At 48.4% G+C, this 27,554-nt stretch overlaps 2 protein-coding genes across 3 annotated transcripts in view; one reads left to right on the top strand and one right to left on the bottom strand.

Moving 5' to 3' along the window:
* LOC104353862 (GON-4-like protein) overlaps positions 1 to 23,075 on the top strand; it is a 29,234-nt gene extending 6,159 nt beyond the window's left edge. The window contains exons 7-32 of one of the 2 annotated variants that reach the window (XM_086478411.1): positions 358 to 453; positions 692 to 796; positions 1,609 to 1,779; positions 2,608 to 2,800; positions 3,596 to 3,697; positions 4,367 to 4,407; positions 4,614 to 4,717; positions 6,898 to 7,096; positions 8,209 to 8,295; positions 8,876 to 9,047; positions 9,757 to 9,901; positions 10,068 to 10,218; positions 10,851 to 10,967; positions 11,973 to 13,715; positions 14,398 to 14,641; positions 15,603 to 15,784; positions 16,300 to 16,497; positions 17,065 to 17,208; positions 17,690 to 17,833; positions 18,142 to 18,261; positions 18,554 to 18,667; positions 19,150 to 19,357; positions 20,027 to 20,029; positions 20,280 to 21,069; positions 21,501 to 21,603; positions 22,199 to 23,075. In XM_086478411.1, the coding sequence (XP_086334537.1) occupies positions 358 to 453; positions 692 to 796; positions 1,609 to 1,779; positions 2,608 to 2,800; positions 3,596 to 3,697; positions 4,367 to 4,407; positions 4,614 to 4,717; positions 6,898 to 7,096; positions 8,209 to 8,295; positions 8,876 to 9,047; positions 9,757 to 9,901; positions 10,068 to 10,218; positions 10,851 to 10,967; positions 11,973 to 13,715; positions 14,398 to 14,641; positions 15,603 to 15,784; positions 16,300 to 16,497; positions 17,065 to 17,208; positions 17,690 to 17,833; positions 18,142 to 18,261; positions 18,554 to 18,667; positions 19,150 to 19,357; positions 20,027 to 20,029; positions 20,280 to 21,069; positions 21,501 to 21,603; positions 22,199 to 22,348 (5,826 nt within the window). In that variant the 3' untranslated portion in view covers positions 22,349 to 23,075. The remainder of the gene's footprint in view (positions 1 to 357; positions 454 to 691; positions 797 to 1,608; positions 1,780 to 2,607; positions 2,801 to 3,595; positions 3,698 to 4,366; positions 4,408 to 4,613; positions 4,718 to 6,897; positions 7,097 to 8,208; positions 8,296 to 8,875; positions 9,048 to 9,756; positions 9,902 to 10,067; positions 10,219 to 10,850; positions 10,968 to 11,972; positions 13,716 to 14,397; positions 14,642 to 15,602; positions 15,785 to 16,299; positions 16,498 to 17,064; positions 17,209 to 17,689; positions 17,834 to 18,141; positions 18,262 to 18,553; positions 18,668 to 19,149; positions 19,358 to 20,026; positions 20,030 to 20,279; positions 21,070 to 21,500; positions 21,604 to 22,198) is intronic. The other variant, XM_086478413.1, reaches the window with a different exon arrangement.
* MSTO1 (misato mitochondrial distribution and morphology regulator 1) lies at positions 22,776 to 27,446 on the bottom strand. Its single transcript, XM_086478414.1, has 14 exons — positions 27,372 to 27,446; positions 26,715 to 26,838; positions 26,585 to 26,639; positions 26,443 to 26,518; positions 26,112 to 26,163; positions 25,827 to 25,995; positions 25,590 to 25,707; positions 25,368 to 25,502; positions 25,100 to 25,252; positions 24,447 to 24,578; positions 24,117 to 24,301; positions 23,772 to 23,873; positions 23,559 to 23,677; positions 22,776 to 23,304 (listed from the first exon to the last, which is right to left on the bottom strand). The coding sequence occupies exons 1-14, from the start codon at positions 27,444 to 27,446 to the stop codon at positions 23,066 to 23,068; spliced, it is 1,734 nt and encodes a 577-aa protein (XP_086334540.1). The 3' UTR covers positions 22,776 to 23,065.
* Between the last annotated feature and the right edge of the window lie 108 nt (positions 27,447 to 27,554).

The following is a 27,554-nucleotide window of genomic DNA, read 5'->3' as shown; positions in this document are numbered from 1 at the left end:
AAGGGATTTGTTACCTAGGTGTAGGTAGTGTACCTCGGGTTTCATAGTGTAGCAGGAGCGAACGGCCATTCCAGTTTTCGAAACGTGTCTTTGAGGTAGTGTCTGCTTGTGCAGTGTTTCCATCCTGTAAATGCTAAATTGTTTGTGCCCGTTCTTGCACCTTTTCAAACCACTTACTTTGCTTTACCACCCCTACTTTAGTAATTTCTTGGGGTTCTTCAGCCTTTTTCAGTAGTCTCCTTCCTTTCTGAGCTTCAGGGTATTTCCTCAGAAATGTTTGATCTGGTAGTGCACCACTAGCGTGCAGCTCTTTGCCTTGCCTGTAAAAGTTGTCACCTTTCTTCTGTTCTGTGGCAGCCTCCTCAGTTTGTGGACATTCCTCTTGAGGAAGATGATTCATCTGATGAAGAATACCAGCCTGATGATGAGGATGAGGACGAGACTGCAGAAGAGGTAAACGCAACTTGTACAAAGATCTGTTCTGCTCAGCATGGAGTTGTCTGTGTGTTTGAGGCAGTAGGACGCTCTCTTTACTTCAACAGCTTGTAAGCCATCCCGGACCCTCTAGTGATCTTTCTTCAATGCTGTGTTGTTCATTTGGCTAAAAAAAAAAAAGAATCTGTGGGATAGTAGTTGAAGCAGCGTTTGATTGTGGCCTGATCGATTGTGGTCTGTGTCTTTTGCGCTGTAGAGCTTACTGGAGAGTGATGTAGAGAGCACTGCGTCTTCTCCTCGGGGAGCAAAACGATCTAGGACAAGGCGATCCTCTGACGAAGAGGGAGGGACGCTCTGTGAGGTAAACTTGCGAGAGTTTTTGCTTTCTTCAGAACCAACTTGCAGTCGTTACTCCTGAAGGATGAATGCAAAAGCAAAAATACATATTATTGCTTGAAGTTGTGGTGACGTTACAGGTGCTCTCTGGCTTTGGGGTCCCGCTGCAATGGCTCTGCGTGAGCAGTGACGTGCGGCCTCAAGGAAACACAGGGACTTAAAAGGCACTGGCAGCGGAAACCATCGGCTCTTCTTCAGATCATGATTATTTTTCTGATTGTATTTGTGAGGAGTGCAGGAGAATTGCTTTCTGGGCTTGGCTTGGGAGAAGACAGTGATTTTGGTGATCGGGTAAAGGTATTTGTGGTGATTATGCGCTGGCAAGTCAGGAGAAGGGGTATGTGCAGTGTGATAGGAGCCGTGCATCAGCAGACAAGAATGAGAAAGCAGCTGCGAGAACTGCCCACTGACACTGGCATCGGAGAAAGAGCCACAGGGTATTGATGTTTCCATGTTGTACTCGCCATGGGTTTGTTTTTGGGAGGGTTGGGAGTGTGCCACAATTACTAGTGCTTGGGTTTATCACCTCTCGTAGCGTTGAGACTGATACTCAAGTCTTCCAAATATCTCCTTTCCTGCAAGTCTTTTGAGTAGTACCTTTATTTCTACTTTCTGAAAATCCAAGTGAGTGTAAGATGAAGGATCCGTTTCCTTCTGTGGAGTGTTTCTCTCACTTCTCTTGGGCTAGACTCTGGGCAAGCAGAAAAGGAGACTTATTCTGTCCTTGGAAATTATGTTCTAAATGAAACCTTTTAACGCTAAGGCCTTTTTAATTAGATGGAGAAGGTTACTACACCTGTTGTTAGACACATTAGTGCTGAAGTAGTTCCCATGGGACCTCCACCACCTCCTAAACCAAAGCAAAACAAAGACAGCACGTTCATGGAGAAGCTGCATGCAGTGGATGAAGAACTGGCATCAAGCCCAGTGTGCATGGATTCTTATCAGGTACTGGTTTGGGGGCTGCTGTAATAGCGTGGTCTTAGTTTGAGTAAAATTTGTTAGAAAGGAGGTAGCTTCCTGGTGTTCTCTGCTATTACTTTTGCTGCCTTCTGCTCTCCTTTTATGACTTTAGATAAGAAGTTGGGTCTCCATAGTGTGTAGGCTGCTAGCTCTGTGAGAGAGGAGAGGTAGCTGTTAGTACAGTGATGTTAGTGATGTATACTTGTAGTTTCTTGTGCCATAATGACATGTTCTATTTATGCTCCTAAGCCTCTCACTACCGTTGTCTTGTCTGTTAAATGTAATTCTGTGACATTTACGGAACTAAGGAAAATAGTTTTCCTTTTGAAAGACACCCGCTCAGCTTAGCTGTGTTTTGCAGGCAAGTGTGCTGTTAGCACCTGAGGAAGCTTGGTTGTAAAGAGAACCACTGTTTGCTCTTAATGATGAGAAAAATACTACTGATGTGTGTCACTGTGCAAGAGTGAGGAGCCGCGAAGAGACAGCCCTGTGCTGCGGCTCAGGGTTGATTTCAGGTAGTGAAGGGGGCAAACAGTAAAACGTAGGTGAAAGGATCGAGTATTGCAAGTGGAGGTTGCTTCCTCGGTAGCAGATAAGAGTTTAGCATGAGATAAATGAACAATAATACATTTATGAACAATAGCAGTTTAACAGCGAGAGTGATGGAAGTTCAGCTTTCTCGGACTGGCGAAGTAAATGAGTCTTTCTGGCAGGAATCTAATGGTTTTGGTGTTGGGCTGAAAACCCCGCTGCCAGAGAAACAGAAAAGCAGAGCTGTTGTAATTCCATTGTGCTTTTTCCTTCACCTCTCAGTCTCTGGAAGACAGCCTCATTGCCTTCCGAACCCGGTCCAAGAGACCCCTGAAGGACGTTCCTCTTGGGCAGCTGGAGGCTGAGCTCCAGGCCCCAGATATCACACCTGACATGTACGATCCCAATACTGCAGATGATGAAGAATGGAAAAGGTGGCTTGGAGGACTCATGAACGACGATGTGGAGAATGAAGGTGTGTGACAGGTGTTTTGTTGTGGTTGCTCACTGGAATTGAGGGTTACATTGAAAGCCTGGAGCTTTTTCTTTCTATTTATACCTGATGTTCTTGGCTGCAGCCATTATCTTGTTCAGTAATACGCATGTGGCTTGCATGCTATCAGCTTTCCTCACCTTCTCCATGGACATTTGTGTGGGTATTTAAACTTCATGTGTCTCACTTGTAAATATTTGCTAGCCAGCACCTGCAGTAGTTTGCAACCATAAATGAAGGTTCTGTGTTTCAGCCCTTAATCCGTCGTGCTGTGTCAGGAAGCTGGCAGCACTGGTATACCTGAATCTATCTGGGTGTCTCCTTGTTAGGGATGCCACTTGTCTTCGTAAAAACAACTTTTTGTTCTTTGAGAAGAACCAAGACCAAACTTTGGGGCTTGACTTCCTTCTGTCCTGAATTTTCTGCTTGCTTACAGTTGTGCAAGTTGAATTATATGTTTATTGAATATATTATTATTATTTCAACACTAATTGAAATCCTGCTACTTCAGTCTTCCTAAGTTTAGCTGAAACTTGGGTCACAGAGAATAAATCCAGCTTTTCTAGAAGGGAATGGCTACAATTAGGGGTGCTAGTAGCTCAGTTTGAAAAGAGGATGGGCTTGGTATCGCTTCTGTAAGAAGGAACAGAGAGTTCATTTCAAGCAGCACTCCTAGCCCTCTGCGCCGTGTCAGGCAGTAAACAAAGTACTACTGCTCCTGGCAACCGATTGGTCTTGAGGCAGGGTAATGACATTTAAAAACATGCTCCTTGTTAGATGAAGCAGATGATGATGATGACCCTGAGTACAATTTCCTGGAAGATCTGGATGAACCAGATACAGAAGACTTCAGAAATGATCGTGCTGTGAGAATCACCAGTAAGTCCTTTTGCAATCCCATCTCCTTTCTTGTTAGGGTTAGTAATGCATTTGGAAAAGTGTTTCATTGCAAAGATTTTGCAGTGTAGGCTGATTTATAGACATCCACACGCTGGCTCGAACAGCTTTTCTGTGCAAAACTGGCTCTCTGTGAATCCACGGAAGGATCCGGCCGGAGCTGCTGCGCTCTCAGATGCCGCTTTACTCCTCCATACCACAGACTGAAGCCTAATGCTTGTGTGATGGTGTAGTCTTTGATAAAGCTTCAGACAATTCAGAATGGCGTGCTTGCCTCATGACTTGGGTGTAATTAACTGTTCTGCAAGCCCTTACAACCTTCAAGTGAGTTTTATAAACAGACCACTTTTCATCTTCTCCCTAAAGCGCACTTGGCTTAGGTCTCATTACGGGTTAACATAACTTGAAATTTAATTCTGAAAATTAGTTTTTCTATGATATTTTTGAATCAAAACAGTCTCAGCTGAACGTTTTTTGGGGCCTGGCATTAAAAAGGAATATAGTATCAGGGGCCTTTCCTCACTGGTCCTCGTTTTGCAAGAGGAGGGTTTCCCTTTGCAAGAGAGATTCCTTCAATGACTTGATATTACAACAGGATTGCAAAGTGTTTCTTGGAAAAGGAATCTTCATACTTTTTCATTTTACTTGCAGAAAAGGAAGTGAATGAACTGATGGAGGAGCTGTTTGAGACCGTAAGTGCTAAATTTGGTATAGGACTGGAGAATAGCTCTTTCTCAGATCTGACGTGAAATCTCTAAAGCCATAAGGGGGTGGTCTGTGCAGAGATGAATGTCTGTGCTAAGAGGATTGTTGTGAGCTTTATTAACTAAAGACAGTTGGTGGTAAATGTTCTGCTCGAGCTTTCTGTTCCTGACGGCTGCTACACATCTGCTGTCAGTTTCAGGACGAGATGGGTTTCTCGAACATGGAGGATGAAGGTCCGGAAGATGAAGATAACGTTACAGAGTCACGGCCGAATTTCAATACACCACAGGCACTTAGGTAGGCTCAGTTGGTTATAACTGTAAAATTAAAAAAGTAACTCTGTTACGATGAAAAGCCTACGGTTACCTGCAGCTGTACTGCAGCCATCCCAGAGACGGAACGCCTTCTCAGCCCAGGCCACTGTTTTGAAAGCTCTGAGCCATTTTATTTATGAGCTTGAACACTTAACTGGACCTCTTCGTTCCTGTCTGCCGCCTTTGGCTTTACTGTTTGCAACGCATCTGACAACAGTGAAGATGTCACTGCTCAGAAAGAGACGGCAAGAGTGCCTGCACTGGAAGGTTGGTGCTGGCTGTTCTGCCTCGTAGCTGAAAACAGCCGAGGTCTTTCAGAACGGTGATCTCTTCCAACCAGCCGGCCTGTCTCGTGGAGGATCCTTTGATCTCCATGCTATATATACTGTCCCTGGGTATTGAAACTGTGTTTCTTTCTCAAGTCCGTCCATATGTGTTAGACTATTCTGAAAACATTGCTTCCTTGCCCGAGAAGTCACTCCCTCCGGCTGTTACGCTGAGGGCAGTCAGTGGAGCGGGATGTGGCGGGACTGGCTGAGATCTTTGAAGCAGTGGGTGGAGAAATGGTGGATACTGGGGTGCTGCTGCACCTGTGATCAAAGCTGTGTAGGACCTGTGCAAAGAAGGTCCCAGCCTCAGCCCGGTAGCTCTCTTCATCCTTGTGCCTTGCTCTGGTGGCAGGTGTAGTGTTCTGAAATAATTTCAGAAAAATAATGGTTTTCTTGCCTTTTTAAAATTTTATTCCATTTTTTTAATTGGTAAGGGGAGGGGCAGAGTTCACTGGCTGCCCTTACATTTTTCTGATGACAGAAAAGCTCGAGGAGCTGCTTTGGCCAAGTGTGTCACCTGATCTTTTAAGTAAACAGCTTGGATGTAATGGTGGCCTTTTCTAAGGAAAAAACCTGCATGAGATAGCTGAGGCCTGGGTCTGAAAAGACTGTAAAGTTTGGAAATTGGCTTTTGATGATGTTTGGTACGGGTTATACTTGAAAGAGTGCCTCGAAGAGGAAAGGGTCTAAAGAGTTTGTCTCTAGGGAACACTGCCGCTGTGTTTAACCGGGTGCAGGAGCTGGCTGAAGGTGACCTGCGGCGTGACCAGCGTCTCCTTGTTTATGGGGCAGGTCAGCTCGAGATCAAGCTGTATCTGTTTGGGAAAGGAGCTAAAACGAAGGCTGGGGTTTCTCCATACTCTCTCTGGGGTGAGCAGTACCAGAGGGGAGTGCAGCAATTCTTAAACCAGCTACAGACTAAAAGCAGGGAAACTTCACGCTCTCTCGTATTATGTGCATTTGCCTTTGGTTATGGCTTTTTCTTTGGTGGGCCGTTCTCACAATTGTTTCTTCCCCACTTTTATCTGTATACAGGTGAAGTCGCTTTGTGGCAAAACAGCCGAGTGCTAGGTTTATTGTTTTTAGGATACCTCACTTTGGAGACATCGTGGAACAACTTTACTTATAACTGACTCTAGGCCTGTTACAGAAGTGAAGCTGATAACTAGCAGAGATCCGAGAATTAACTGGAGTAGCTAAAGTAAATAAAAATCTGTCATAAAGCAGGGGATAGTTGAAGCTGTTTTTGAAAGGACAGCAATGTGTACATCCTCTCCTCTGCTACACGAGTAGCTCTCACTGCAGTGTCAGTAGATGTCTAGTGGAGTCCTCTGCATAAAGCTAGGTGATACTTAATGTATTGTATTTTATTTTTGAAGTAACAGCGTTTGAGTCAGTGTGTGATCTTTCATGGTAAAATGCCACCCATAATACCTTTGGGTTCAGACCTTGCCTGATGATCCGAGTTAAATAGGATTGGTTCTAACGTGTCCTGGATTATCTCAGACTGCTGTCGAGAGTATCTGGGCACTTGAGTGGAACACACATGGGATATGGCTGGGAGTGGTGGACAAGACTTAACTGTCCTTGGGATAAGCGGTTGAAGCATTGCATCCCAGAACTACAGCAGTGCTGCGGCAGATAAAAAGATTTATATCTAAGCCAAGTGTATAAATAACTCTGTTTTTTCAAGTGAAGTTTACTGTCAGTGTTGAGTAGTACCAGGATGATAGTTCTTAAACTGTGCATCCCAGATACAGAGGAAAATACTCCAAATAAACGTAAATGGTTGTTAAATCATATATTACATTTTGGTCTGCCTGATCTCAAACAGATTTGAAGAGCCTCTGGCCAATTTACTGAATGAACAACACCGGACGGTGAAGGAACAGCTTGAGCAGCTGAGAATGAAGAAGTCCTCGATCAAGCCACCACAAGAGATAGAAAAATCAAAACCTCAAAATGAGAAGCTTCTCCAGAGCCTTGTTCTGGACAGCACACAAAGAAAGAGGCTCCAGCAGCAAATGCAGCAGGTAATGAAGTGTTGTCTGGTCTGACCCGACGAACGTTGGCCGCACGCTGGGGCGGGCAGGGACAGGCGACGGTACAGCAAGCGCTTTGGCGTGCTTCCTGAAACAAATTAATTGAACGAGCTGCCTTTGAAGCTGGAGCTTTAAGAGGTGATATTTACACGCCTGATTTCACACTGAAAGGCAATTTGAATTGAACGTGCAGAGTAGAGCTTATTTCTTGGCATCTGTGGTGTTCTCATGTTAGAGCTGCCCTGGCAGTGTTTGAATTCCGACTGTAATCTGTCAGAGTCCCCTATTTTCACCGACTTCTTTATTACTTTCTAAAGAACGTTACTCTTGATGTAGTTTGGTTCCTCTTTTTCCTCCTCCCACCACACAAAACTGTGTAGAAATTCAGTTTGAACGTTGTAAAAGCTGTCAGCAGCACAGATGAGCAGCTGTACTTGGAGAATTTGTTCCATGTCCATACAAAGGTCAGGAGGACTCCTCAAAACGTGAAACTTGGCGTCAACTCAATCTCATGAGGGCAAAGTGCACAGGTTTTGTGTGAACTTAACACAAGTCTTGCTGAGCGCTCGTTTGGTATTCTGACTACCTCATACACGTCTGGGTCCGTGGCAGCCAGGAGAGGGCACAGGCCTCAGACACAAGCTGAAGAACTGGATCCTGTATTAGATGTGTAGAGTACATGACCTTTGTGATTTTTCACCTGCAAAGCAAGATGTATGGTGTTGGTGTGCCTATGGGGAGTTCTGATAGCTGAAGTCATTGTTCCTGAAGAAATACTGAAGTATTTAATTAGAAAAAAATGCGCTTTCTGTATTTGTCATTACGGTGTGAGACTGGCATAAAAGCTAGGAAACTGCCCTAAGACTTAAACGGGCGCTGTGTGCAAAATCTGTATAATAGACTGCTTGCCAGTGGATGTTAACGTTTCCCCTCAGTTGCTGTTGCTTAAAAGGGGTTTTTTTGAGTCGGAATGTGATTTTTTGGGGGGGGGGGGCGGTGCTGTGCTTGGGAGATACTTCTTGTGCCTCTGTGCTTACGCTTTCCAATTTTTTGGAGTTCTGATACACTGAAAAAAACCCATTTGTCTGATTTTATTCTTCAAGCATGTTCAGCTTCTGACGCAAATCCATCTCCTCGCAAGTGCCAACCCTGCTTTAAGTTCAGAGGCCAGTACTACCAGGATGTTTTTGGTAAGGTTATGTCTAAAATCAGAGCTACATCAGTTTTAATGATTGCTGGTTGCTGGAGATGTTTAGAGAGCTTAATTTATTTAATTGATACCGTTGAGAGAGACTACCACTCAGTAAGGGAGTGGTGGTGTTTGCCTGCTATGAACGTGCTCTGTACTTAGATAAATAATTCAGGTGATGCTGACCAACAACAGTGCTTGGAATTGGCATGTCTTTGTATTTTTTTAGATTATTTGCTTGGAAGTACTGAAAACAAAGTTCAAAAGATGCAGCTTCGTAATTAGTGAACAGTCTGTGACCTTGCAACATTCTGGAAAGTCAGGGAATAAAATAAAATAAAAATTAAAAAAAAAACAAAACCAAAAAATCCCCCCACCAAACCCAAACTTTAAAAATTCCTCGGATTATTCATAGATTTGTAACACTCCACAATAAGCCCTGTAACACTACGTTTTTAATGCCTGTCACTTCACCAGCTTTTATTTTGCATTATTGCAAAATGCACATTCACCAGCATTATTGCTCTTCACCTTCCATTCGAAGCATCTGCTTTTACCTTTTCCTGGGTTTGCCTTTGCAGAGCGAGCTCGGTAACTTCGCCCGAAGCTCTACCCTCCTTCGTCAGTCCTTCAATCCGAAGTTTCAAACAGTGTTCCAGCCGTGCAACTTGAAGGGAGCCCTGCAGCTCATCGAGGATTTTCATGCCCAAGTCCAAGTTGACTGGAGCCCTCGCAAAGCAGTGAAGAAGAGCGGTGTGTATTTGAGCTGACGAGAGGTGGGGAAGCACTTAGTGGGAGGTAGTTCATGCTCTGTGCCCTCCAGAGGAGATAGGCCTCAGAGTGCTGTTCAGAATGAATTTTTTAATATTTTTTTTTTAAATCTTGTGAGGTATTTTTAGATAAAACCCTTGGCTTCATTGAGTGCTTTTTTACCTCTTAAACTTGCCACACAGTAAAGCATATTATACAAGCTTGTTTGACACCGTAGTCCTGCCATTTATTGCTCTGCAGCTGATGTTTGTAGCTGCAGAAGTCCATCAAGAAACTATAAAACTGGAAATACTTGTTCTAAATGGGTTGGTTAACACACATCGAGGACACATTCCCTTTGTTGGAGTGTTTTAGTAAAGAAAAAGCTCCAAACCGCTGGTTTCAAGTGTTTGGTTTGTGATTTTTCCGCTAGCTGGAGAGTGAGTTCATCTGAAACGCACAGAGCTTTTTACAAGTGCTTTTTCATTGCAGAGCAAAAGAAAAGGTGGAAGGGGAAGGAATTTTACCTTTTGCTGATGTATACTTGGGGGCTAAAACTAGGAAATACGCAGATTCTAAAACCCAGGGGGAAAGTCTCTCTCTTTTTTTCCGGTGAAGGGAATAAAAGAAACAGTGTTTTCAAGAGGTCAGTTGTGAAAACCACTGTTTGTCCGTGTATATGTCTGTCCTTATCTGTTAATTCTTTTCACAGCCAATGAATTTCCATGTTTGCCAAAGCAAGTGGCATGGATTTTGGCAACAAGGAGAGTCTTTATGTATCCAGAGTTACTGCCAATATGTTCCTTGAAAGCAAACCCTCCCCGGGACAAGATTATCTTCACCAAGGCAGAGGACAAGTAGGTGCTTAGGACTGTTGAATAAAATGGATACAAATGGGACTGCTTTGTTAAGGAGGATTTCTAGGATGCAAGCTTTTGGGTTATCTGTGTGTTGTGCAACAGCACATCCAAATAGCAGTCTGCTGAACTGTCTAAAAGACTTCTTCCCCCCCCCTTCCCCCAGTTTATTAGCTTTAGGTTTGAAACATTTTGAAGGGACAGAGTTTCCAAAGCCGTTGATCAGCAAGTACCTCTTGCCAACAAAAACTGCCCACCAGCTTACAGTACGAATCAAGAATCTTAATATGAATCGAGCTCCTGATAACATCATCAGAGTAAGTGCTGCAGATCGTGGTTTGGTGGGGTTCAGGTTCGTGGGTCTGGTTGGTGTTTGTTATGCAAGAAGAGCTACGCTGTTTGTTCCGAGGCCGTTTTTGTACGTGTGCTGACACTTTCTTAAAAGAAAACGAGATCCTTTTATTAGCAATGAGGATTTCTTCAAAAAGGCCTTATCCTCTTTACTTTGCAAGTACTTCTATTACCGTTTTGACTCTTTAGAGCCCAGCACTTGCAGGCAGTTGTAGCACAACTGTGGCTTCGGTCAGCCTGACAAATTCAGACAAGCGAACCTGGAGCAGTGAAGTGCTGTCTCCAGTCAGGCCGAAGGTCCAGCGGGCCCATGTCCTGCCCCATGAGCCACTGCTGAGGAGAGAATAAGAACCAGAAACTCTTGAAGCCAGTACACCTGCTTGCTTTTGAGAGAAACCACGGTGGCAGTGAGCGCTTGTTCGGCCTTTATTATTAACTTTTTAATGTTTCTGTGGGTGGTACCTTATTGAAGTAGTGACGAGAGCTGCTTTGTTCAGATGAGCACTTCTGCAGAGCCCCATCCTTATTCCCCATCCCAGCGGTTATCGGACGGGAGATCTGACCGTTGTCTTGTCTCGTCTCTCCTGTCCCCCCACAGTACTACAAAAAGACGAAGCAGCTGCCCGTGCTGTTCAAGTGCTGTGAGGAAGTCCAGCCGAACGAGTGGAAGCCACCGGTGGAGAGAGAAGAACATCGCTTGCCATTTTGGCTAAAGGTAGTTTCTGCTATTCTTCATCCAGCTTTTTGGGTTGATTTCTTTTGAGTATTTTTTTTTTTTTCCCCTCTTTCTTTTCTTTAAAGCCTAGGCCCAGAGCGGGCTGTTTGGTTAGCCTCCAGCTCTGGAGTCCGAAGTAGCCTGATTGTGCTGCATGGGAGCCCGTGTTAGCCACGTCTGGCTGGTGAGCGCAGCCAGAGCAGCAGTGCTTAGCGACCTGGAGTGTCCAGCACTGCTCTTGGGGCTTGCCTGCCCAGCTGCAGCACCTGACTGAGGTTATCTCGCACGTACAGTGCTTGTCACATCCTCGTTTTGCCACATGGGTGTATTTCTAACGTCTGTGGTTTGGTGTGTTGATTTTTGTTAATTTGTCAAGCAACATAGTCTGACCTTTGCCGTGTGGTTGGCAGGGTTGCCATCTTTCCCACTGTCTTGCAGCCACGAGAGAGGGCGTGTTCTTCCCCCTTAAAACCTCGCTGGCTTTGGGGTGGGGTTTTCTAAGGTTATCTTCACCTGCAGCGGGGCTGTTGGTTTTGTTATGCCAAAATGTCTCATAAGGATTCTTCCTCTGAGATTTCTTTGCACGAGGAGGACTAAGTTGGAGGCACAGTGACCATGCCTGCGAGTCAGTCAAGGAGGAATGTGTCTTGAGGAAAGAATTAGATTCAGATGCCATAAAATCCAGTCCTCTTAATCAGCCTTTGTGTTTAGTTGTTACAGGGAAGCTTCCTTCCCCCAAAATCGTGTGTTTACCAAAGGAACCTTTATAAAGCACTCCAGTTCTGTTGTTTCTTTCAGACTCTCAGATTCTTTTGAAGGCTTTGGAGTAAAACTTGTGAATAAAAGTAATATTCAGTAAATATAAAGCAATATACAGTAGAATAAAGAATAACGCTTTACTTTTATAGAAGCAAGTTGCTGTCTGTAGCCTTCTGTGGTGCTGTTTGAAGGTGGTATTAGAGGAATAGCCTATGGACTGGACTAATGAACTCTTGTTCCCTTTAGGCAAGCTTGCCCTCCATTCAGGGGGAGTTGAAGCAATTAGCAGAAGATGCCAGGGAGATGCCAGGTTCACCTGATGCAGAATCTGTCTTTTTGAGGACAGGAAAGGAAACTTCAGACACAGAACATGATGAAAAATACCCTCTGCTCATGCCAAAGGGACTGGTACTGACCCTAAAGCCCCTTGCCAATCGATTCTCTAGGAGAGCGTGGAGGAGACAGAGGTCTTCAGCTCTGAAGCCTGTTCTCATTCGACCGAGTCCTTGCCTGCAGCCCAGTTCCAACCCTATTAACATCCAGAAAACTGTGAAGCTGTCCCAGTCAGAAGCTCCTCCCAGCAAAGTTATGGTTCAGATTCCTCGGCTAATCCAGCCAGCTGCAGTGGTGCAGACTGTGCCGGGAGTGCAGCCTTTGAATGTTCCAGCCGTGGTAGGAAGTGGAGATGGCTTGGAATTTCAGAGTGTCCTCTCCACTTCGCATTCGGACTCCAGACAAGCTTTCTCAGCTGCTGTACCGCCAGCTGTAGTGTCCTCAAACCCAGTAACTTTTCAGCCAAAACTGATGTTGCCAGCTTTGGCCGGAGCGAAAATACGCAAGCCTTGTGTTCGTAAGGGCTACCAAAAGAAAAAAGGGACAAAACCTGCCCCACTGCTGAAGGCTTCGCCTTTGATTCAGCCATCTCCTGTCATCCTTACCGTACCTGCTACCACGGTGAAAGTGGTTAATATAGGCAATGGTTGCAATATGATTCAGCCCATAAATACCACCGTTGGTAGAGGCCCTCAGGCTATTCCAGTCACAACCTTATTGGTAAATCCATCCACTTTCCCCTGCCCATTAAATCAGCCTCTGGTGACTTCTTCAATCCCTTCGCTGATAGTGTCTCCTAACCCCGTTGGTCTTTCTGCGTCGTCTGTTGGTGAAAGTGAAGAACAGCTGAATCTGGTTCCTTCCTGCCCTGCTGGAAACAACAAAAATGCCTATCCCACGGTGGAGCCCAAGGTTGAACCCCCGGAGCTGTACGTTTCGTGCTCCGCGGTCTCCCCCAAGAAGGAATGTGGTACAAATCCTGCCGCTTCAAGCAGTGGCAGTCAGGAACAGGTAAACAGGAGTGACTGCTGTAGCTGGGCAGTGGTCGAAGGAGAGAAGAAGAAAGCTTCAGAGCCGTTGTCTGTGGACCTTTTGCCTCATCTAGAAGATCCAGATGAAACGGTGAAAATGGAGCCTGAAGATTCAAACGATGCTACCAAGGAAGCAAATGCAGTACAGAAGAGGGATCTTTTATGTACGGACGTGAAGGAGGAATTCATGTTGGAACTGGGCCAGGAGCTGAACATGGAGGCCGCATGTTCGTGTTCCAGTGACCCGAAAGGGGTTAAAAAGGAGCACACTCCGTGTGACGAGAAGGGGGAAGAAGAACGACGGGCTTTGCAGTCGTCTCCCCATGGGGAACAGCAGGTGAATGCAGGTGTCGTTGCTGGACCACAAGTGAGCAGTGAGTCTCCAAAGAATCTTTCTTATACAGCAGATGTTGAGGCAGAATTTAGTAGTCCCCTAGGGAGACCAGAGGATTCATCCAGTATAGATGGCCAGTCTGTTGGGACACCAGCTGGCCCTGAAGCTGGAGGAGAGAGAGAAGGACAAGAAGAGGAGGAAGAAGACGACTTCGATGATTTTACCCAAGATGAGGATGAAGAAATGTCATCAGCATCAGAAGAATCTATTCTTTCAGTGCCAGAACTTCAGGTAAAGGCAAAAAAAGCTTTAAAAAAACTTACTGATGACAGATATTGGTATCCTGAAACACCCTAGTGGAGTCAGGGCAAATCACAGTTTTAATCCAATTGGAAAGCTGGACTGTTAACTGTATAGTAGCGTGGTGGTGTGCTGTTCTGCAGAGAAACTGGACACCACCTTTTTCTGAGAAGGTTTTAAGTCCAAGCTACAGGAATATCTTTCAAATATGCAGATTTAATTTAAATTCTGCTGAGTCATAAGGACTTCCTCTGCCGAGGCTGTTCTTTAGTAATCAGAGAATCCCAGACTGCTTTGGGTTGGAAGGAGTCTTAAAGATCATCTAGTTCCAGCCCCATGGGCAGGAACACCTTGCACTAGGGTGGTACTTTAAAGGAAAATTATTTTCCAGGTCATAACTGCAGCAAACCTTTAAGAACGAAGGTGATCCATCCCATCTAACTTCAGGCTTTTATAAGCAACACATTCTGAGATTCAGTTTTGTGCGTGATACAAAAATAGGCCGTTCTGGTGGTGGTTGAATTGGGTCCCGTCAGTGGAATCTTCTCGTTGGTCAGGGGTTGGTCTGTGAGATGGGCCGTTAGAGTTACGGTGGAGTGAGCTGGTTACTGACCAACATTGAAACAAACACCAAAAGAAAACAATGTGACTTTTTTTGTCCTTGCTTTCTAAGGAGACAATGGAAAAACTTACTTGGCTTGCAACAGAGAGACGCTTAAGCCAAGAAGGAGATTCTGAAGAAGAGAATTCCCAGGAAGAGAACTCTGAGCCTGAGGAAGAAGAGGAGGAGGAAGGGGAGGGAATAGAGAGTTTACAGAAAGATGATGAAATATGTGGAGATGTATCAGAGGAACCTAAATCTGCCTTCCCGTTGGCAAAGACGGCCCCGCAGGTGGAAGCCCACAGAATGCCAGCAGGTAAGTTCTGTGGGTCTCTTTGGGCACGGGGTGCTGGGAAATAGAGCTGCTCCCTGCATTAAAAGCAAAACAATGTGGGAGCTGTATCTGGGTTTAATTTCACTTTGTACATCTGACCTTCGTGATGCTTTCCATCTGGAAACTGAATTTTGCAACGCACTCACGATTCTGTAAAAATAGCTCTTGCCCTAGAAGCCCCCGTGCGTGTGAGCCCAGCGTCTTTAGTCCGTTGTAATGCAGTGATGCTGCAAAAATTTGCAGACATAAGTGTTGTGGTTTGTGTCAGCTGATACCCAGTCCCTACGTAAGAACAGTATTGAACAGTCAGATCTTTGCTAAATTGAATTTTGTGTTAACAAGGTCATGTTGGGGAAAAATGAATGAAACAAAGTAATATCTTAACAGAATCTAGCAAGTAGTAAATGAATTTGAGCAATGAACTTTGAGGAGGTGGACCTCAGCCCATTAGACCAACAGATTCCTAATCTCGAGACATAAAATCTCGATGTAGCAGCTCTTAGTAGACTATTTCATTCCCTGTTATGTGACACCAGTGGTTTATCTGTGATGTTAACTCTATTCACGTAAATAATAAGCTGAGAGAGTCATTTGCAGGTGTTAACAGCCAGCTCTGATGCTCATATCGTATCTCCATTTACCCGCTATGATTTTTTTGCCCCTGTATGTGGTAGATGTATCTGTTAGTTCTTAGAAGATTGCTAGGATGGGTTTGTGGCTATATCCAGAGATTTTTCCCATCAGATGCTGTAAAAACAAACAGCCAATTTAAAATATGTTAACCAGCCTGACTAATGAAATGTTGCTCTTACACGTCAGCAGTTAAGTCATCACTAGCTCCAAAAACCTACTTTTCTGTTGCAATGTTGATCTAGAGGAGGAGCTGCCTGCCAACCCAGGGAGTGTATGAAAGGTACTTTGTACAGCTTGTGCTTCTTCACAGGAGAGAGCATGAAAGCCCCTGGGAAGAGCAGGAGCTCCCACAGAACCAGAAATAAGAGGGGACGGGCTCGTGCCAGCAAAGACACATCGAAGCTGCTCCTCCTGTACGACGAAGACATCCTGGAGAGAGATCCCCTGCGGGAGCAGAAGGACCTGGCGTTTGCCCAAGCCTACCTGAGCAGGGTGAGCCAGACCGTGCGTGGCGCAGAAACGGGAACGTCAGGCACTGGGAGTCCCCTAACACAGTCCGTGCCTGAGCCACGTCTAACTGGGTGTGCTGGGTCTGGTTGGGATGGAGCCATCTTTCTTCCTAGCACCCCATGGGGTGGTTCTTTACGTAATAAACCGTCTTTGTCTCGACCTCTGAGTTTTCTTGCTTTTGCTCTTCCTCTTCCCTCCCCTGTCCTGCCGGGGGCAGGAGGGGAGCGCGTGAGCGAGTGGCGGTGGGGTGTGTAGCTGCTGCCTGCCGTCAGTCCGCAGCACCGGGCCCCCTTAACTTCGGAATTTCGTAGGCTTGGCTTTGGTTCCCTTCTCTCTTGTGAGCAGTTCAGATTTATCCTTACGGAAGAGACTCAGTTGGCTCAACAAAACGGGAAGCACTGTGTAAATTCTGAGTAGCCAGAGACCAAAGATTACTAACTTACCTTGTTTTCTCCTGGATGTTACCCAGTCCTGTAAAGGTCTGTTGCTCTTTCCAGGTGCGTGAAGCCTTGCAGCACGTTCCCGGGAAGTATGAAGACTTCCTTCGCGTTATCTATGAGTTTGAGATTAGCACGGACAAGCGAACAGCCGTGGATCTCTATTCCACTTTGCAGAAACTGTTGCATGACTGGCCACAGTTGCTCACGGACTTTGCTGCCTTTCTTTTACCAGAACAAGCTTTGGAGTGTGGACTGGTAGGTAGCATGAAAGAAGGGCACCGAGTTTTAAGCAGACAATGTGAATGCTTGTGGGAGTGAAAGAATAAGGAATTCTTCCTAGGGCCAGAAAAGTAAACAGCTGGTAAATCCTTTCCTTACCTTGCTGGTTTACTAATGAGAATTGGAAAGTCTAGTGTGTGGTTTCCATCTCGTGCTAAGTGTGACTGTGGAGAATCAGCCTCTCCCGGTTACATCGCAGAACCTGGCTGCAGGGGCAGCGTGCAGATTCAGCAGGTGGAATGGTTCCCTTGTCTCCCCAGTCAGCCTCCCACTTTGTGAGACAGAGGTTTTTCACCTGTTAGGTTCTTTCTGGATTTTCCTGTCTTATGGGCGTGTGGGTGAAGCAAACCTTTATAGCCCACGTAAGTATGGGTTAGATAGAGTCTTGTTCCTCTTCCTCCACCTGTTCCCAGTTTTGCAGCGGGTGCCACTACACATGGAAAACAAACAACGAGACAGGCAGTTTGTAGCTGGCTTAAGCCAACTAGAGGTGCTTGGAAACGGATCTTGGACGCGAGGGCTGAATGTTTTTCTTTTGGTCAGTTTGAAGAGCAGCAAGCGTTTGAAAAAAGCCGGAAGTTCCTCAGGCAGCTGGAGATTTGTTTCGCTGAAAATCCTGCCCACCATCAAAAGATCATCAAAGTGCTGCAGAGTTGTGCAGACTGCCTCCCCCAGGAGATCGCCGAGGTAACGGGGCACCCAGGGGTCTGCTTTCCAAACCCCCGAGCACGTGGTCAGCCAGCCTGCTTCGTGCTCCCGTGGGCCGCTCTGCGAGACCCCGAGTTTATCAGCTGCGATGTTCCCCTGGGCGGCGTGGTGGGGAACTGAAGCTGCCTCTTCCAGAGGCTTTATGACTAACTGGCCTGTGTGTCTCTCTCCTACCTCCACCTTGCTTTTGTCACCTTGCAGGTGAAATTTTAGCTCAGTGCCTCCTACAGAGTCTGCCTAGAATTTTGGAGGGCTGTTTCTTTGCTAATTTGATAGCTGGGTGTGGAATGATCTCAAAATATTCATGAAGTGGTACCAAGGCAAGCATAAACGTCCATGTTGGAGGTCTAAAAGCCTTGATGTTCCATTTGCTTTGAGAAATCCTTCTGAGAACGATGTGATGACATGGAATGAAACACTTTTTTTTTTTTTTTTTTCCCTCTGGGTTTTTCTCTTTCAGCTGAAGACTCAAATGTGGCAGCTGTTGAAAGGACACGACCACTTGCAGGATGAATTCTCTGTTTTCTTTGATCACTTACGGCCCTCCGCCAGCCGCATGGGAGACTTTGAGGAGATCAACTGGACAGAAGAGAAAGAATATGAGGTGGAGCAGACTTTTCACCAAGACCAGAAAAGATAAAAGCAGAGATGCTAGGCCCGTTTGAACTTGAAGGACTCAAATTGGGGCTGCGTTTCCAGAGAGAGGGAAGCAGCAGGGTGGGATGGCTGTTGGTGGACCGAAGCAAACTTTTCAAATCTTTTTTTTTACAGCATTTATGTCTCTTCTAATGTAATTGAACTTGTCATGTCCTGGAGCTCACTATTCAGAAATTCATGAGGAAAGTGAAGTTTGGGCTGCTGAAGAGCTGTCATGATAGAGCGGTTTTTGTGTGTTTCTTTTTTTTTTTGTAGTTTGATGGGTTTGAAGAGGTGTCTCTGCCAGATGTGGAAGAGGAGGATGAACCCCCCAAGATGCACGCCGCCTCGAAAAATAAGAAGCGGAAAGAGATTGGAGGGCAGCACAATGACAAGGTGGGCCTGGGGCGTCTCGGTAGTCCGCGTATCCGGCCTCTGAGCCAATGCATGCCCGTGAGGAGAAATGTGTCTGGGCGAGAGACACCACCACAGGCAAAAAAAGATTTGAAGAAAGGGGATTGAAATGTTTCCGTTGCGCTTTGCTTGCTCGCGGCGTGACCGCGTTGGTTCTCTCCGGGTGCGCGCGGAGCGTCGCTCGGCCCTTCCTGGCTCCCTCGGCGTCAGCCTTCCCCTGATGGCACCTTGGTGAACCGTGCACCTTTGTCAGCTGGAGTATGTCTGTTTCCAGGAGGTCGAGTGGGTAGATGGGATGAAGGAATGTTCGTGCTCCTGCCACGAAGGGAGCAGCGATCTCAAGCTAAAGAAAAGCAAAAGGAGGACCTGCAGCCATTGTAGTAGTAAGGTTAGTTAATAGGCCAAGTCGTGGGAGCGGTGAGTGGAAAGCAGAGTCCTGCCAAGAGGCGCCCTGCTGGGGTGATCTGTCCGGCCTTGGGCCTCACATCTCCAAAATAATGTGTTGAAGAAAGTAAATCAAAAGATGACCAGTAGTGTCTCCCTCTTCGGAGCTCTGACTGCAATACCTGGCCTTCCCCTGTCTTATCTCCTGCTCACTTTCTACTGCCCCTCCTTGCTACGCTAAATAGTGTTAATTTTGATGTTCTCTTGATTTAAGACTAAGCTTTTTTTAGTGGAAGATGCTTGTGTGGCCACTGTGCGAAAAGAACTGTGCCTGTTCGTAATAATAAAGCAGCTTCAGCTTTCTAAATGCAGACACGCTGCCAAAGCGAAGCCTTTGCTGGGGTCAAGGAATGCTTTGGAAGCAAGGTGTTAGGTTTGGATCGATACACCGTGTCTGTAATTATATGCCTGTATATTGATTTGCAGGTGTGTGAAAACAAATTTTATAAAAATAAAGATCCTCAAGAGCTGACTGCAAGCCTTGTTCCCCAAGAATCAAGTCCTCAGCCTGAAGGGAAGGATTCCGGAGTGTCTAAGGAACCTGCAGAAGAAAGCCTGGAGAACAGAGATGAGGGAGAGGATGTCCAGAGCAGAACAAGAGCTGTGTCTAGGAAGGTGGACTCTCTGGCTTCAGGTATGTGAAAGTTTTGCGTACAGACAGGTACAGTGTTCATCTCCAAAGTGGTTCACACAAACGGAAATAGGTAAAGGACTTTCTAATGCAAATTTATTGAGATGATGAGAACTTCTAATAATATTTTTTTCCGCTCTGTTCATCCACTCTGGATGCTCTAAACACACATATATCCAGAGCGTTCCCTTCAAAAAAAAAACCTTTCCTGACTTGAGAAATATTTTCCCCTTTTCAGCATGATTGGTCCATTTAAGCTTCTCTCGCTAGCACGCTAACCCGATTCCCAGTACTACCAGTCCGTGATACTGGTTTTTTCCCAATTCTCGTTTTAGCACAGCAATTCAAAATCACCATCATCATCTTCCTTTAAACGACCTCCTTCATGTTACTTGTTTTTCCTTCGGTCTGGTACAGACAAGGGGAGATGTGATGACAGCAGAGATCTCTTTACTGAAAGATCTCTCCTTTCAGTAACTGTGTCTCGGTTCATGCTGCTCTGGAGACAACGCCCGGCTTAACGTCGTGGTTTCAGTGTAACACAACCTGGGGTCGAGTTTATGGTGGGTTTGTAAAGAGGGTGCCAAGAGCAGCAGTGTCTGTCCCACTTGAGTCTCGTTCTGAGCTGTGCACCTATGCTTTGTCACGTGCTCATCACTTCTCACAGAGCAGCTGGTTTTAGTAACCCTCCGTGGTGAAGAAAATCGACTGCAGAGTGCCTCTTTGGAGTGCAGGATGGGTGAACTACAGTTCTGAGTAACTGAGTTACAAAGCTGCTCCCAAACTGTCTTCTCATTTACAGCGTTAACGTTCTAGAGTAATTTAAAAAAATAAATAAATAAAAATCTCTTCAGTGAATTGATAAAACCTCCAGAAGTTTTTCTTGGTAACAGCTGCTCTAAACTTTGTTTGGGTTTCTTACCAGGATCTCACCTGGAAGGCAAGCTTGTCTCTGGCAGACATGCATCTTCTGAAAAAGCTGCGCTGCCTGATACTCGGGTTCAAGAAGCAGGTGCCAGTGCTGCTGTGAATGCTGCAGAGGACAGTGACTCTTCTGTCACGGAGCCCAGATGGACTCCTCTACAAAAAGCTGCTCTAAAACTACCTCAGGAAACCAAAGACAGCCCGTGCACTGTGGGAAGCGAGAGTGAGGGACTAAACCAGCAACACCAAGGAAACGCAGACGCTTCCCTGGGGCTGAGCAGAGACCTGCTGCTGTCTTCTCGTTCTGCTGCAGTGAAAGGTTTCACGGGACCTAGTTCCTCTTCTGGCAAGAGTTTATGCCAGACTGAAGGGCTTCCTTCTGATTCGTCAGAGAAGCTCGCTGTCTTTGGTCATGCTTCAAAATCTGTGAGTGAATTTGAGGGACCATCTTTGCCTCTGGAAGGACCACCTGAAGCAAAGCAGGGCTGGGTCACACCGGGTAGGAAACCAGCGCTGGGGAGGAGCTGCAGCTCGCAGCCCCCTGCTAATTGCATTTTGGAAGCAGATGATATGGGCTGCACTGGAAACGTGCCTGAGAACAGACTAAAGTCGAGTGCAAACAACTGCTTCCAGGTGCATCAGCATTCTGAGCAGCTGGACTGTAGGCTGGTTACTGCCTCCCTGGGGCAGAAGGAAGAGGAGCAGCAGCAGCAGCGAGTCACAGAAGCCACTGTGTGTGCCAAGAACAGCAAAGTCAGCTCGACTGGGGAGAAGGTCGTCCTGTGGACCAGGTACGTCGGCCTGACCTGCATCCTTCCTGCATTTGTTGTTTGGCTTCAGCTTTCCCATTACAGACTCTCCTTTCTTTCATTTTGTATGCCCATTTTCTAATGTTTTCTGCCCCCTCCCTTTAAATCCTCCTGCCTTGTTTCCTCTAACCGCAGTCTGGTGCAGCTGCCACCTTGGTCCTGTGAAAAATACTCTGGGATGTCAGGCTGGGAAATAACTTTTTTTTTTTCTCCTTCAAAAAGCTTAAAACCAGACTAAATGCAGCTCTGCTTAGAGATACCTGTTGTGAATTGTGGTGGCATTTAGTACAAGCCTGCTGGACTTGCTCTGTTATCCTTAGCCGGGAACAGGCCTCTCGAGCTTTTGGTGGTTGAAGTGTGTCAACAGTTGTTTTTGGCTGCTCTCATGGCTGTTGCACTGTGGTGTGTTGCAGGGAGGCTGACAGAGTCATCCTCACCACCTGTCAGGAGAAAGGAGCCCATCTGGAAACCTTCCATGCCATCTCGCAGAAACTGGGCAACAAGACGGCTAGCGAGGTGAGGGGTTGGGGGGGAAAAGCTGCCTGCTGCAGCGAATGGGGAAGGGGGTGGAAAGGAAGGGAAGGTGGAGGTTTGCTGTCATACCAGTCCCCCAGACTTAACTATAATTTGAAGCTGCCTCAGAGAAAAATAATCCAAATTGCAAATAAAAAACCCAAACCAAACCCTGATCTGTTCTGGTGGAGCCAAAAATCAGGACGGCCATGGCCCTTTTTACAACATTACATGACATTCTAGCCTTACATTTGGTACCAGGATTGTTTCGGTGACTGCTGCTTGGGTCTTCAGCCTTCTACTTCAGTACAAGGAATCTGTCAGGTTTTGTCTCCTAACCTTCCCCACAGCACTAGGAATCTTCCCAAACTGCCCGTTTTTTACCTGCAAGCCAGTAGAATGTTAACTGTTCTTCCAAAGAAAACAGAGCAACCCCGTGCTCATCCATTTCTCTTCCCTTTCTTGAATCTTGCATAAAATGTGATCACGGTTTTTTTTAATGTAAAAGCACAAAACACCCTGAGCTTCATAGTACGAAATTTCCATTTTGTACCACCTTTTAGGTCACTAGTCACTTTTGATTTCCCGTGTCCTTCAGGTGTCCCACAGGTTCAGAGAACTGATGAGGCTGTTTCATACATCCTGTGATGGGAGCTCTGAAGATGAGGAGGATGCAACTAGTACCAGTAACACAGACCAGTTGTCAGATAAAGACCTTCTGCTTTCTGAGGAGGAACCTGATGACTAAAGCTTTTCTGGCTTGATAAGCTACTGACTGCATCAGGAGAGGTGTTTGCCAGTGTGCTGCTAGGCAGGTGCTGTGGGTAAAGGAAAGATGTTTGCACAGGTACTTAAGATGGCACCTTTTTTTTCCGTTCGCTTTCCCGCTACACTTCTGACAAGCTGCACTCCTCCGTCCGTGTCAGACTAAAGGAATTAAGAAGTTCAGGCACCAACATCCTCTGAGACCTACGTGGGGAGCGTCAACAACGAAACGACAGAAGTGGTGCTTGCGGACGCGGACCTCACTCTGTGGTGAAGACTGGGCCACCAGCCTTTGAAAAGAACATGTAAATATTGTACCATAAGATGTCTGTTTTCATGTGGAACAAACACATGGTTTTTTGTAAGTTTTCCCCTTGTGTTGGTTGTACGTGGGAAAGTTACAATCTGAATTCTGTATTTATTGTGTGGTCTTATTCGAACAGGCAGAACAAATTCATTTTGCAGAGGTTTAAAAAACGAAACAAACCAACCCAAACATACAAAACCAGCCCCGAAAAGCAGCTTTCCTCCTTTACGACACAACTGCAAGTAGCTGGACAACTTAAGCCAGCCTTTGTAACAGGATGTTGCTGAAATGAAAAGAAAGTAGCAGTTGGGCCCTGTTTAAAGCCATTCCCTTTATTTTGAAAGTGATCTTAAAGATATTCTTGCTTCCACTGTCTCTAGTAATAAAGATGAGTTAGTCTGAATCTGCTTCATCTTCAGATTCATCTGCTCCAAACCCCGTTTCGTAGCACTGGGACAGAGTTCTCAGCTCTTGCAAGGCCTCCTGGAAGTCATCCTCTTCGACTCCGGCAGAGAAGAAGCTGGCCCAGCGCCGCGTGTTCAGCTTCTGCAGGTCCTTGTATAAGCCGGAGAGCAGCGTGTGCAGGAGCGGGGAGGACTGCAGGGCCGCGAGGACAGGGATGCTTTCGACAGCTGCGGGGAGAAACATCTTTGCTTCAACACACCGCTCCAAACTGATTTCCCTGCCCTCTTCTGCCTCACGAGCAGTTGCTTTACTTGAACTCAGCGTAGCACAAGAGGTGCTTAACGCTTAGAATTTTCGCCCTGCAAACACAACACCGCCTTTTGGGTTGTTTTTTAGAGAATTCTTTCTCGCCTCTGTTAGACCCTGCTGCCCCCATGTGCTCTGTTTCTGTTGCAAAGTCAGTTTAAGGGGCACTTGTTACCTGCTGAGGAGTAACTGGGCGGTTTGTCCAGGAGGAAGCCTTGTCTGGTCAGAAGAGGAGAAAAAAACTGGGGGTACGGAGGTAGGGTGTCACAGGGCTGCTCGAGCACATGGGATGTGCTGGAAGAAAGAAGGTGACAAGTTACCCAAAGCTGCTCCACCTTCGGTTTCCAGTTAGTGCTCCCTGGTCTAGGACCAGCCGACTGTCACCAACCTGAATGCCCCAGGAAAGACAGCGTGTAAGTAGCGCTGCAGCGTCTCCTCGGTGCTCTCACAAGCGTGGAGGGGAGAAGGGGGCTGCTGGCCTGGGCAGCTGCTGCGAAGAAAACCAATTCCTGGTTTGCCAGGGGACTGGACTGAAAGTGTCGGTGACTCAGCTGCTTTTTAGCTGTTTTGCCACGAAGTCGGCACCATGTAACGTACTGGCTAGATCACTAGACCTCCCTCTTTTTCCATTCAGCTGACACTAACAGAAGGATTGTGAATACCTGTTGTCAGAAATCCTTGCTGCTGGGAGCCAGAGTTCTGGCGGGAAAAGCGCAGATCAAACGCCGATTACCTGCTGTGGCTTCCTTTGCAAACTCCTCGTAGCACAACAGACTGAGCGAAGCAGCAGCTGACCTTCCGCTCCCTACACGAAGACAGAAGCTTCCAGGGCACGTCCTGCTGGTGGGCGCACAAGGTGTCGGGGAGCGAGCAGCCACGGAGGGCAGGAAAGGGAACGGAAGCCCACGCAGCCACGACCTGCGAGTCAGAGAGGGGGTGACAGATCCCATCCAGACCACGCTCCCCATCTCCTGTGAGACGGCTGGGAAGCAGAACTGCAGCTCCTGCCTACAGCAGTGGCTGAGGTAGAGCTGGAAGGATGAGCTGTCCTCCGTGCCCTCACCTTTCTCCCGGAGAAGTTCAGTGTCTCAGCAAGGTGCATCATGGAGCCCTGAGAGGAACAGAGCCGGTAGGGAGCAGTGAGGGTGTCGAGTGCTGCTGCCAAAATTGCGCTGCTGTGGTAGTTCAGTGACGCCTGGGGAGGGAGACAAAGGGAGGAGTTACAGGACAAGTTCAATTTGCCTGTTCCTTAACCCATATTGCAAACTGTGCTTTTATCTAGGTTTTGTTCAACAGTTGCTTCAGGTTTTGGATCAGCAGGTCAGCTGTTTGCTGACACCTGAGCTGTTGCCAGTTTTCTTGTCGGTGTCCAGACAAGGCTGGAGTTACGTACTCCACGGGTGAAGAAAAAGGCAGTAAAGCATTTTTTTTGGTGCTGAAACGGAAGGCGGTACAGCCCTAGAAAGGCTGCAAAAAAGGAAATGTGTTCCTGTTTCTAAAAGTATCAGTCGAACGCTGGGAATGAAAAGTTGGCGCTGAAGCCTCCGCCAACGGTGAAAAAGCAGGAAAAAATATTTTCTGCTTAGCACACCGCCACCTTGAAAAAACACTGCTAAAGCTACACAGCTGCAGAACACGCTTCTGGCGAGGGGTAAAGCCGAAAGAGCTGCACGCCAGCCGAGGGGGTGGTTGTAGGCAACCCCCTGCAGTACGTACATCGTAGTTGATATACGGAAACGTGACGGGAGGTTGGGGCTTGAGTCCCAGACTCCCACTGAGCGACAGGGGGCAAAAGAGCGAGCTGTGGCTGGAGAGATGGACAATTCCTAGGGCTGTGTTCATCAGTCTGCAGAAATTCTTCTGAGAATCCTGGGGGGAAAAAATCCAACCATTGGAATCTTAAAGATGTGAATAAGAACCGGGCTCAATCCCGGCTGGGCATGAACGCGTCCCCCGTTCCTGTTTTTCCCCACTGTTTACTTACTCCCGTATTAGTTGTGACTGGAGTCAAGCCCCAGGTCAGGATCCCTTTCCCTGAATACTCATCGTAGAGCAGTTCTGTCACCTTGGCCCCAACTCCAGAGAAGCCATTGTGGAGGTCGCAGAGGACTTGAAACCCCTGTGCAAAACAATAGCAGCATCTGAGAATCTACCTCCCTTGAACAGTTTCTTTAAAGAAGAGGGAGTTTGGACCAAGCTGTCAAACCTGCAGATAATCACACTCTTCAACATAAAAGTGCAACCGATCTTCCAGCTCCTCAATGCAGCCAGGATCCTGCAGGAGACTTTCACCTTGTCCAAAGGCTTCCAGAATACCGCACTCCCTGAGAAAATAAGGGGGGGGGGAAAAGGGTTCTTCTATCCCCTCTTAACTCTTCCTTGAAGGCAAAAACTAAGATCCTGTTCTGGACAACCAATTCTGCACCAAACCTCCCGGCCATACCCATCGTGCATGTACTGGCGGATGACGTAGATGCTCTTGGGATGCAAGTGCACGTTGAGGTAATCGGACCAGACCTGCACCCCCGAGTAAACTTCCCGGGAAACAGCAAGGCGTGAAGGGGCAGGAGCTGAGCCTGGAATGAGATAATGTGAAGAGTGAAGGTCTTCAACTCTGAACATCCCCTTACATAAAGAAAACAAACCCAGCTTTTTATCTCATCCGCTTTCTTAACCACTTTGCTGCTCCTTGATCCATCTTTCTGCAAGCAAAGATCCCTTAGCCCACGGTTTTCCTTCTCCCCTCGCGCTCCAGCACCAGCCCTGGCACAGGGCTCCTTCTCCCTTTCTACAACCCGTGGGTCGCAGCAAGGACAACAAAGCCCTCGGGCCGGCCAGAAACACACGGAGCGCCCCGAAAACGCGCCCGCACCTGGCAGGGAGGAGCTGGAACTTCCCTCAGAGGCAGCGTCTTCCTAGGGAACAGCCGGGTGCGGCGGTTACGTGATGCTGCGTCTCGTCCGGCACCGGCGGCACCGGCCGGGCAGCTGAAGCGAACGGGAGCGGGAGCAGCGACAGCCCCCGCGGGACCGCCCCCCCCCCCCCCCCCCCGCCCTCACCGTCCGGCTCCCGGCGTCCCGCGGCGCGCAGCCCCCGGCCTCGGCGCCCTCCAGGTAGGCGGCCACCGGCCCGTCCCTGCAACACACACCGGCGGCAGCTCCCGGCGGCCCCGCGCCGCCCCCGCCCCCGTCCCGCACTCACCAGGCCACCGGCGCCTCCGGGCCCGCGCCGCCGGGCCTCAGCGCGCCCACGCCGCCTGCGAGAGAGGCCGGTCAGGGCGAGGCCGGGCACGGCGGGGCCGCCCCCCGCTCGCCCGTCCGCTCCCCGGTACCTTTCAGCTCCAGCGCCACCAGCCGCGGCGAGTGCGTCTCCCGGCCGCCCGCCCCCCGCCCGGCGCGGAGCAGCGCGGTGGCGCGGAGCTCGGCGGCCTCGGCGGGGTTGCGCAGCGCGGCGGCCTGCGGGGGCGGAGGGGAGCGGGTCAGACCGGCGCTCAGGTCCCGGTCCTCGCCCCCGGCCGCGCCACCTCCCCCCGACTCCACCCCGGTGCCGGTCCGCCCCCCCCCCCCCCCCCCCCGAGCCCCTGTCTTTGGACCCCACCGCCGGTCATCGCCGTCCCGTCCCCTCCGCCCCCATCCTTCCCCCCCCCCCGCCACCCCGCGGCTCCGGTCCTCGCCCCCTCCCGTCCCGGTCGCCCCGGCGCCCATCCTTCCCCCCGCCCCGGTCCTCGCCGCCCCCCCCCCCCCAGTCCCGGCCGCTCCAGCTCCGCCTCCCGTCCCGGTCCCGGCCCCCCCCGGTCCCTGTCCTCGCCCCCTCCCGTCCCGGTCGCCCCGGCGCCCATCCTTCCCCCCGCCCCGGTCCTCGCCGCCCCCCCCCCCCCCCCCCCCCCCCCCCCCCCCCCAGTCCCGACCGCTCCAGCTCCGCCTCCCGTCCCGGTCCCTGTCCTTGCCCCCCCGGTCCCTGTCCTTGCCCCCCCCCCCCCCCCCCGCACCTGCAGCCCCCACCAGTGGGCGCCCACGCAGCCCGCGTAGTGCCCCAGCTGCAGCGTCACCGCCTCCCCCGGCATCGCGCTCGAGCCCCGCGCCAGCCACGCCGCATGCGCGTCCCGCTCGCAGCGGCCGGAAGGCGGAAGCGCGTCACGAAGCAGGCGGACACCGAGACAGACACCGGGAGG

This window comes from Leptosomus discolor, chromosome 26, assembly GCF_034619465.1.
Source record: "Leptosomus discolor isolate bLepDis1 chromosome 26, bLepDis1.hap2, whole genome shotgun sequence".
Classification (NCBI taxonomy): Eukaryota; Metazoa; Chordata; class Aves; order Leptosomiformes; family Leptosomidae; genus Leptosomus; species Leptosomus discolor.
The sequence above is the reverse complement of the archived record's forward strand: the minus strand, read 5'-3'. Positions and strand labels throughout refer to the sequence as shown.